Below are 10702 nucleotides of genomic sequence, written 5' to 3'. Positions count from 1 at the left end.
TTCCCAGGGAATGTTAGCAAAGGCTGCGCCACCCGGCCGGGCTGGCCTAGGCGGGGCCTCGCCCTCGTGGTTCTGATGGGAAGTGGGGGGTCGGTTGCCCGGGCTCTGCTTGTGGGTCGTTTCCTCCGGTGACACCTGGGCCCTGAAGAACCCTGGGCCGGGACCTGGCCGCATGGCCTTGGCAAGCCAGCCCGCTCCTCCGAGCTTTGCTTTGCTGGTTTGGAAGATGCAGGGTGGACGGGATCGCTATGGCGACTGCAGCCTGAATGCGGTTTGATTTGTGGACAGGAGGCACCTGGGCAGCTGCAGAGGCGGTGAGAGTACTGGTAATGAGAGCTGGATGGAGAGCCAGCGGCTCACCGGGGAGCCGCAAAAGGCCTGTGTTCTGTAACCAATAACATAAACGAGCCGCGTCCCGGTGGAGCCGGAGTGCCATGCCAGAGGAACTGCCGGGCGCCTTGGACTGTCAGAACGGGGCACAGTGACCTATGGACTGAGCTTAAGAATCGTGTGCTCCAAAGACTGCTGCGAAGACAACAAGGGAGTGGGTATGATGGCCACTGGGCTGGTGACTACTGGGCTGACTGTTAAGAGCATCATTTGGAATTAATGTTGCTGCCCCGCTCCTCACACCAATAGAAGTGCCTTCCCTCTGCGGATGGAATGTCCCTTCCCTCCCTCATCAATACCCCTCCCCTGGCCCCTTCCCTCCCTCATCAATACCCCTCCCCTGGCCCCTTCCCTCCCTCATCAATACCCCTCCCCTGGCCCCTTCCCTCCCTCATCAATGCCCCTCACCTTTGCCTCCTAACGGGAGCGCTGCTTGAGCCTCTGCCTGAGTCAGTGATTACGGAACAGCTATTCTTGTTGATCACAATTCAATGATTGTTCGCCTTTCCCTTTGAAAGGCCTTTTTGTGTTTTAGGCCAACAGTCCAATTAGTCCCAAACAATCCCAAAAACTGCGACCAGCCGCTCTCTGGCAGCACCCTGGAGCTCCCTCACCATCACGTGCTCACCTAGCAGGTTATCAAATTAATAAAGCTTCCTGGCTCCCTGCTTCACCCCCGCCCCTCACCAGCGGGAGGAGGATGGTTGTGCGTGCCTGCCTCTGCTGGGAGCCGGGCTGCAGTGTGGGGCCCGGAGGCCGCAGGGACCTTGCAAATGGCGCAGAACCTGCCTGGCTCCCTCCTGCTCACAGCTCTGCAGCGGCGAGGCCATTTCCACGGCCGCTGTGCCCATCGGCTTGGCTCGGTGCCCTGCGCTGCAGAGGCTGCTGGCCGGGTGCAATCACATCACACAAAAGAGCCTGAGCTACACCTGAGCTGTGAGGAAAGCCGCAGGGGCAATGCGCTGCCCAGGCCAGCCTCCAGGGCAGAGAGCCTTTCTGTGAGGGCTAATTCAGTCTAGATTGCCCTGTCTCTTGTGGAGCTCAAATCCTCCCATGCATCCTTCTGAAATCTCTCTCCAAATGGGCTTCTGCAACTTCCTACAAAAACAAAAGTTTGTTTTACCACAATATAGGCTTTGGCCCCCAACTCAGCAACTTCTTGCCGTTCACTGACCCATTCCCAGTGACCATTAGGCCAGACTCACAAGAGAAGAATTCTAATGGGCTGAGCTCACCTCGTGGGTCAGGTTTCTACCACTGACCCACCCGGCTGTAGCCAAGAGGAGCAGAAGCCCATGGAACCCTGGGCTGGGCTGAGTGGGGAGGAAGGGTGTTGGTGATCGAGGCAATGATGTCTCTCTATCACATAGGTCTTCCATTACTAATGCCTGCCATTTATTAGACACCTACCCCGAGCGGGCTCTGAGGCATTTAATCTCATTTTCATTCCTAACATTTTCCATGTGTCTCGCCAAGTCGATGTTATCATCACCTTGATGATAAGGAAACCAGCGTCTCAAGGCAGGTGGCTTCTCTGCAGTCTCTTGGCTGACTGGCCTGAACGTCAAAGATGAACCCAGTTCCGCGTCTCAAGTGTTGGGGTGCTCCTCACCCAAGTCGGGGTTGCAGAGCCACGTCCTCCAGGCTGGGGTGTTCTGACAAAGGGTGCCTCTGGGTCTGCAAGCCTGAGTACCCCCTCCTCCTGGGCTTTGCTGAGACACTTCCCCAGCAGCCAGCCACACACCCTGTCTGCCTGGAACTCCCATCGTCTTCCTGATGGATCGCTGAGGGGGGCAGCTCCTCAGGGAGATCTAGCGGACCCTCCCAGCCTGGCCGAGCCTGCCTGAGCTGCCTCCCCTCGGTCCCGCTGCAGCATGAACCCCCCTCCCATTTCAGCATCTGGTCATCTGGCCGCCTCCCACGCGCCTTGATGGAGGAAGGCCATGGCACCCAGCACACACGCATGGTAGGAGTTTAATAAACATGTGTGAAGCCCAGTTGAATTAGTGATGCTCCAAGTTGTTTGGGGGCACCCTGAGGGCGTTCCCTCCTTCCTTCTAGGCCAGTGTTGCCCAAACTTCTCTCAGGATGAGAATCACCTGGTGGAGTTGTTAAAATACAGAATCCCAACTAAGAAGTGCTAAACTAGAATTTTTGGGAACCTATAGGTAAAATTGTATACTTAACTAGTTTAGCACTTCTTAGTTGGGATTCGGGAATCCGTAGTTTAACAACTCCACCAGGTGATTCTCCTCATGAGAGAAGTTTGGGAAACACTGTTCCAGGGTGAACACTGCAGCCCATGGGGAAGGAAGGACCTCCGAAGCCGGGAGCCTAGGCCACTCTACCTCCCTCGGGCGCTAAGAGGTCATAGACTCACCACCCCCAAAGCCCAGGCAGAGGAGGCAGGTTAAAATCTGCTTGCTGTTGGCTGGAGTTCCATACTCTCATGAATCCAGCTGAGAGGTAAAAAACTAGACTCATCCCTGTGGCTCAAAGGAAGTCAGAGGTACCCACACCTGTGATCGGGGGCAGGGAGTTGTATCAGAACCCTTGAGGGGCCGTTCCCACCATCAGAGCCCTCACCCCACTCCCCTGCACCGATGGGGCATTGCTGCTGAGTGAGCTCTGCCTGTCCGTGGGGACACTGGCCTCCCGGGGAGTCTTGCTTTGCAGGGACGGTCCCCTCCAGGGGGAGCAACCTCACTATAAAGCCAGGTCTGCTTCCAGGCAGGTCAGAGTGGGAGGAGGCCGGGCCACCAGGGCAGACACACCCCGTGAGGGAGGCGCTGCTTCCGGTCTGTGACCCGCTCAGAGGATGAGGAACAATGGGGTGCTGGGAACACAGGGTGTGGAGGGACTGCATCTGAGTTATGTAAGCGCTTGTTTTGTTCCCAGCTTCCTTTCCGTGGGTACTTCAGGGAGCTCCATAGAAGCCTGCATCACACCCTTCTCGTTTATGCGGCATTTGTACACGTACACACACACACACACACACACACACACACTCACACTCCCCTCAGGAAGCTTTCTATGGTGTGTGCCCCAACCTGCTTCCCCTTTTCAGTGGAGACCAAAGTCCACCAGGTGCCTCCAGAAAGCCCTGCCTCGTCCCTAGGGCCAAAGTGATTCCAGTCAGTGTTTCTCTGTTAGAAACCCATCCGAGGAACCCAGAACTTCTGCCCCCACCCACCTCATCCCTAACCGAGAATCGTCCAGCAGGAGAAATCTCCTTACACGAAACAATAAACACATTTTCAGATGGATTTTTCTGGACAGTGAGTCCTCCTAAGCCTGCCTCTCATCTCCACCTCTGCCCTTGCGATGGCAAACAGGGACAGCTTGCCTCTGCCCATCATCACCTTCATGCTGTTTGCAGCTCCTGCCACACCTTCCACCTGCACCCCCACACACATGTGAGCACACACACATGTGAGCACACACACACACACACACAGGCACACACAGAGTCCCTCTTACTCCCCCCCTTTCTCACCCTCCACCAGGATCCCTGGTTAAGGAGCTGCCAAGGGGAACACACCGACACCCCACAGAGGAACAGGGTTGTCATGCAGCCTCTCGGGGTGCTGAGGGCAAGGGGTGACTCCTGCACCTGTTCTCTCCCGACGAAGTTCAAACAGCAGCCTGACTCTGGGGGATGAGGGATCTTGCCAGCTGGGGCCCCAAGGCAGGCACATACTAACCCCGGGGCCCTGGGCTCCATCCTCCCCACCCAACGGATCATTTCTGATGCCTTTGTAGCCCTTGGAAGTGAGGTGTGCAAAGCTACTTGCCTGTGAGCTTGGCAAGGGGAGTGATGGGTCAGGGGAGAAGACAGAGTTGCAGGTGCAGTGGGTAACCCTAAGAGGTAGTCAATCACAGTGTGGGGAGCTCAGAGGTGGCGGGGCAGGGGGGTGGGGGGACAGGAGGACCAGCCCCCTGGAGCCGAGGTACAAAGCATTGCAGGTAAGGGGCAGAATGGCCCTCACCCGTGGGGCATCCATTTGGCGCTCTGCAATCTGCTGAGCTAACCTGATGACACCTGCTGAACACAAGTGTGTCCCCCGCCCCTCATTCTCCTGGATGGCTCACAATTCCCCAGCGCCGTGGTTGGCAAACTATGGCTCGAGAGCCACATGCAGCTCTTTGGCCCTGTGAGTGTGGCTCTTCCACAAAATGCCACAGCCTGGGTAAGTCTATTTTGAAGAAGTGGCATTAGAAGAAGTTTAAAAAAATGTGGCTCTCAAAATTTCAATCGTTGTCCTGTGGATATTTGGCTCTGTTGACTAATGAGTTTGCCGACCACTGCCCCAGCGAACGCTCTGAGTCTTTGGCACCCCTGGGTGCAGGGCTCTCTTCCCATCGCAAGAACAAAATGTCTTGCCATTGCCATACATTTAGGACTCTCCAACTGAGCCCAGCAGGTGAGAATGGGCCTCTGGCCCTCAGCAGGAGAAAGGACAGAGGCCCGGTGTTTCAGCTCCATCCTGAAGGGAAGGAGAAAGCAGGCATCCAGCTGACAGTCCGTCAGCAGTGGGAACATCACAGATCAACAGAAAGGGAGAGACAGAGGCAGACCCTTGAATCACGCATCTTAGCTCCACTTTATTACAACACCAAGGAAAGCAGTTGCAGGAGGAGTGATATTGGAGATGAACACAGAGATAAAGCCACGCTCAGCGGCATGGCCTACACCTTCTACAGGGCGTGAGTGAGTGTCGGGTCTCTGTACATGCATGTGGGGCTGAGGGGCGTGTGCTGTGTGCAGGTGACGGCTCTGGAGGGTGTTTTCTTTCATTGCTTGACGGATGATGGTTGAACTCGGTGTCTTCCGGCAGTCCCGCTAGGACTGGGACCCCGCCTTTTTCTTCTGGAATTTTCTGAACTGGGACTGAATGGCCACGGCCGCACGTTCTGTCTCGGGCGCATCCATGTCGATGTCAAATTCTTCTTGAACTTTCTTCTGCCCATCTGTAGCAAGAAAAACACAGACAGAAGGCAATCACTGAGCCAGAAGCCAGCAGGAAGGCAGGCGGCGGCTCTGGAAGGGACAGCCCCCAGGCCGCCACATGGCACGCCACCCCCAGCACAAGACCGAGTGTGCAAGCCACGGTCCAGGGGCTCCTGTCCTGACCCTCATCCAAAGCAGCCGTCTTCCGGCTGCCCTAATGCCACACCTGCTAGGGACGATGGAACTCAAGGGTAGCCTCCGCCCCTCAGACATTGTCTGCAGTTCTCTGCTCCTCGTGTTCATATGTTATAGACAGTGTTAGACAGAGGGCGGTGCTGTCCCTCCCTCCTGCTACTTCCTGTAGATACAGTGTGGACGGTGCCACCGATAGTGACAGGGGCAGCGGACATTCACATCAGCTCCGTGTTAGACTCGAGTCTCTGTGTGAACTTTAAGGCCAATGAGCTTGGCTTATGGAATTAAGGCCTCTGTTCTTACCACCATCACACATGGGTGGCACCGTGTGGCCTTAGCAATGAGGCCGAACTTGCACTTGTTCTAGCAGATAGGTCAGCAGTGTGTTGCTAAGGCAGGGGGTTTACCGCATTCACAGCAACGATGGTTGAAAACACCGCAGAAGCCAAATCGAAGGGAAAGCATGAGCTGGTGTCCCTCGGTGCCAAGCACCTTACTTTTCGGCAAACACCAAAAACAAACAAGTAAAATGCTCTAGTCATGGAACAGGAGAATCTTAAAATCCCTCAGTCCAGTGAAAGCGAATCATCAGAGGCACCAACAGCACCCTTGGCTTTTTAAATATAAATACTGGGCCCACCCCAGACTCGGGGCTCCCCCGTTGCACAGCTGCAGTGGGGAGGGCTCCTGAGAGCAAGACCAAGCTGGACCATCTGTGCCTCCAGGCCGGGCCCCACCGCCCACTTTCCCAGAAGGCGCTCAGGCGCTCAGGTGCAGCCCGAGTGGAGACCCAGCTCCTTGGTCTACAGATGAAGGGACAAGTAAGGGCCTGGAGTCAGCTCGAGGCACAGCTGGGGGCAGGACCCCCACTTGGCGCCGGGGACAAGAGCCTCCCTGCACCTGGACTTGCAGCTGGAGCCGGCAGTGTGAGGAGCGCTGTCCAGGTTGGGGACAGGAGAATTGGGGACATGGAGACAGGATAGAAGGCCCACGTGCTCTCAGCAACCCCAGTGCTCTCAGCAGCCCCCGTGCTCTCAGCAGCCCACGTGCTCTCAGCAGCCCACGTGCTCACAGCAGCCCTCGTGCTCTCAGCAGCCCACGTGCTCTCAGCAGCCCACGTGCTCTCAGCAGCCCACGTGCTCACAGCAGCCCACGTGCTCTCAGCAGCCCACGTGCTCACAGCAGCCCACGTGCTCACAGCAGCCCACGTGCTCACAGCAGCCCACATGCTCTCAGCAGCCCCCATGCTCTCAGCAGCCCACATGCTCACACAGCAGCCCACGTGCTCACAGCAGCCCATGTGCTCTCAGCAGCCCACATGCCCACGTGCTCTCAGCAGCCCACATGCTCACAACAGTTACCCATTAGTACCAATGACATCCACCGAGACAGCGCATTCACACTAGGGAGTGTCACTCACGAGGTGAGTTAGAGTCCCCAGTCCTTTTCCTCCCAGGAATCCCTGTGACTACTGTGTCTACTGTGCCATGATCGCAAGGGGGACAAGGGAACTTGGATTCAGAAAGAACGGGAGGGTCCCCTTTTAGATTAAAAGTGCTGCCGCAGCCTGAAGTTTTGGGAAGCGAAGCCTGATTCATCTCTTTCTGTCGGTAATAACAAAAATAAAACAGCAATATGTTTTGACAAACGATAAAGGAAGATGCAGAAAATGATGTGTATTTAGGGACGATAGCATAAGACAGTGGGACAGGCCATAAAAACAAATTTCACAATTATATCCTAAACTAGTATCTCCAGCCAAAAGCGATGCATAGTAGTAGATTCCTCCTCGTTTGGGGAACAGGAGCCTGTCTAAAGAGCAAAGCACGGGGCACAGAATCACTCTCTTCCGTTTATTCTGGAAGGGAGGGTCCCCTGCGGGTGGGGCGGGAGGGGGGGGGGTCTGCATTGCTCTTCCTCCCTCCCAGCTGGCCGGGGGGTCTGAGGCTGAGGAGGGGGGCCTGGGTGGTGGAGAAGAGACAGCAAATTAGATTCAGTGGCACAGGGGTCCCGAGCGCTGGAAAAGCACAGCTCTGAGCAGGGGCGAGGGGTGACGCAGGGTGTGATCTGGAGGAACCACAATCAGTCCCAGCCTCAGAGCCGCTCTGTGGAGCCCTCTGTGCCCTTGCGATGGGAATAGCAGTGTGCAGGGGGCCCTCTGAGAGGCCCCTCCCAAGCTCCCCTCCAGGACAGAGGCGCGCCCACCAACAGCACCAGGGCCCTTTCTGCTGCTAAAACCAGAGAGGCGAGTCGGCCGTGTCTGCTGGGACCAGGAGGGCGCACCTCCCCCGCTCCCCCCACAGTACAGCTCTGCACCTTACACTCCTCCCTTACTCTCCTCCTTCCTGTCCTCCCTGTGCTGTCGCCCATCACCCATCGCAGTGTGAGCCCCACGAGGGGAGGCACCGCCGGCCTTGCTCAGCCACTCACGCAGGGCCCAGCTAATGGGGAAGGGGGAGGACATCTACCCTGTTTCCCCGAAAATAAGACAGTGTCTTATATTAATTTTTCCTCCCAAAGTTGCGCTAGGTCTTATTTTCAGGGGATGTTTTATCTTTCCATGCCCTAGGTCTTATTTTCGGAGGATGTCTTATTTTTGGGGAAACACGGTAGTAAGTGACCCAAGTCCAAACACAGGATGCATCAACTACTTTGCAGAATCTGCTTGTTCCCCAGGGGTCCCAGGACAACTGATACCAAATCCATCCTTTAGTACAGTGTTTCCCAACCTTCTCTCATGATGAGAATCACCTGGTGGAGTTGTTAAAACACAGATTCCTGAATCCCAACTAAGAAGTGCTAAACTAGGATTTTTGGGAACTTATAGGTAAAATTGTATACTTAACTAGTGCTCTAAGACAGATGTTATATACAGAGCACTAAGTTAGGTATGCAATTTTACCTATACGTTCTCAAAAATTCTAGTTTAGCACTTCTTAGTTGGGATTCAGGAATCTGTGTTTTAACAACTCCACCAGGTGATTCTCAACACTGCTTTAGTAGAGGGTCGGCATGCATACTCAGGGGCTAGGAGAGAGCACAGAGCAAAGCCCGCCCCTGCTCTCCCGGGGAAGTGGACAGCAGGAAGGTACATGCAGCAATAAAACTGAGCGGTGACCGGGAGAGCGTGTGTCCAGGCGGCCGGTAAGGCCTCGGGGATGGAGAATGTGTGAGAGCTACGGCCCCCGCCCCGGAGGGAGGGGCACTGGGAGCCCCTCGTCAGCAAGAAACACTTTGTGAAAAATTAGTCTTGACTTACGCGTTCACCACCGAAGTAGCAGACTTCAAGTCGTTAGCATAAATCCTTTAGAAATTAACAGACGTGCAGTCATCCGGGGCAAAACAGAGCTATTCATGGATCCTGAACAGCCCAAGGTGTAATAAAATTTTTTTAAAAAAACGAAGCTCACGTCACTCCAAAACATATCATATTAACCTCCAGGCTCGTTTAAAGGGACGCAGATGTATGTTTTGAGTTTATGATGCTGTAAAGTCCTTGCCTAGAACAGTAAGTCATGAACATAGGGGCTTACACACACATTCACACTCATACACACACACACACACACACACACACTCATACACACTCACATACACTCACATACACATTAACACACACACACCGTGGTAAAGGCTTTCCTTTACATATGTATAACTCGCCACATTTTCAGATTTATTTTATAGCAACACATTAGCTCCCGAGGCCTAATCCCATGGATCAGAAGCTCGCGCCTGAGCAGTAAATTGGGCTATAACTGTCCCGCGTGGGAGTCGGCCTGAGTAGGAGGCGCTATAAAAGGACCCACATTCCACACGCCACACAGAAATAACGGCCATTCAGCTCCAGTGTGCCTTGCAGACCGGGCATTAGGGTGCCGCGGTCCTCGGAGTGCCCCGCCTCCTTCAAAGTGGAATAGTAACTGAGACAGAACTCACGGCTGGTACCTGTGTCGCTCCTGAGATCGTTAAGGTAACGGACCCTGTGCTTGCCTCAGCCTCTTAGCCGGCAGCACCCTCTCCCCATCAGGGCACCACCCAGGGCCACAGAGAGCCAGCCCGGGCCCGAGAGGCAAGGAAAGCAAAGAGACGAGTCAGAAAATCAAGTCCGGATCGCAATTTTTATCCCTTAAGCCTCAAACTGGATCAAAATATCCTCAGAGAACAAGGCCTCTGCTGTTGGAGAAAAGGTCAATTCCTCCCAAGGAAAGAAGTAATAAAATAAATTTATACGCCTAGCGCCCCACAATGCACCAGCACCGTCTTGTAAAAGCCGTGACAAAACCAACACCACGCGTTCTCCTAAGAGGCGGGGACGCAGCAGGATCTTCGCTGGTCGTGGCTGGTGTGACGGCCCCCCTCACTGCACGGAGGGGGTCCCCGGCGGCCGGAGCCCGGCTCCCAGCACTGCCCGTTCCTGCCCGCTGGCTCCGGGCTTATTGGACGGGGGCTGCTGGGGCAGAGAATTGCAATTTCCCAGGTCCTGGCTAAGCAGCAGGGATTAACGAGCTGGGTCAGGCATTAGTGGCGGCGGGCAGGGGGCTTTCTGCATCTAAAGCGTTCTCACATCAAATAAAAATGCAATTCCCGTTTCTGCTAACTTTCCATTTGCCGGGTTCGCACCTGCCTTGGTGTTCACTGCTTTTTCCAGGAGATAGAAATCCTCTTGGGCCCTAAAATAGAGGTGCTCATTCTCTCTCTCTCTCTCTCTCTCTCTCTCTCTCTCTCTCTCTCTCTCCCCCTCTTTCTCTCTCTCTCTCACACACACACACCATCTTCTCTGTTCACACCACGCTTCGCTTAATGCGGAGCCTGATCTGGGAGGCTGAAGGCAACAGCTTGCTCCCAGCCCCCTGGGTCCTCTGCTCCCCGTGGTCCCGTTCCTCTGGCCCCCGGCCGCCTGGCCCTGGCTTTACAAAATGACTCCCCTGCTGTGATATTACATCATCAAATGTGTGCCTGGAAGAGAATGAACACTGATGAGATCAGTTATCTCCCCCGATTCATTAAGGGAACCAAATAAGACAGTGGCTGTATGAATGGTTTTCCCATCCGGTGTCAGACTTCCGACATGTGACCCACAATGACTGCGTGAGCACCACTCCCTTCATTTTTCCATCAGAAAACCGTCACGCGCCCACGACTGTATCGGTCAGCTCAAGCTGCTGT

General features: G+C 55.0%; 1 protein-coding gene across 1 annotated transcript in view; it reads right to left on the bottom strand.

Moving 5' to 3' along the window:
* Positions 1 to 4975: 4975 nt before the first annotated feature.
* PCP4 (Purkinje cell protein 4) overlaps positions 4976 to 10702 on the bottom strand; it is a 47317-nt gene continuing 41590 nt past the window's right edge. The window contains exon 3 of the mRNA XM_084873732.1: positions 4976 to 5361. Within this exon, the coding sequence (XP_084729858.1) occupies positions 5234 to 5361 (128 nt within the window). The 3' untranslated portion in view covers positions 4976 to 5233. The remainder of the gene's footprint in view (positions 5362 to 10702) is intronic.

This window comes from Pipistrellus hanaki (genome assembly GCF_964339955.1).
Source record: "Pipistrellus hanaki genome assembly, chromosome: 2".
NCBI classification, from domain to species: Eukaryota; Metazoa; Chordata; class Mammalia; order Chiroptera; family Vespertilionidae; genus Pipistrellus; species Pipistrellus hanaki.
The sequence above is the reverse complement of the archived record's forward strand: the minus strand, read 5'-3'. Positions and strand labels throughout refer to the sequence as shown.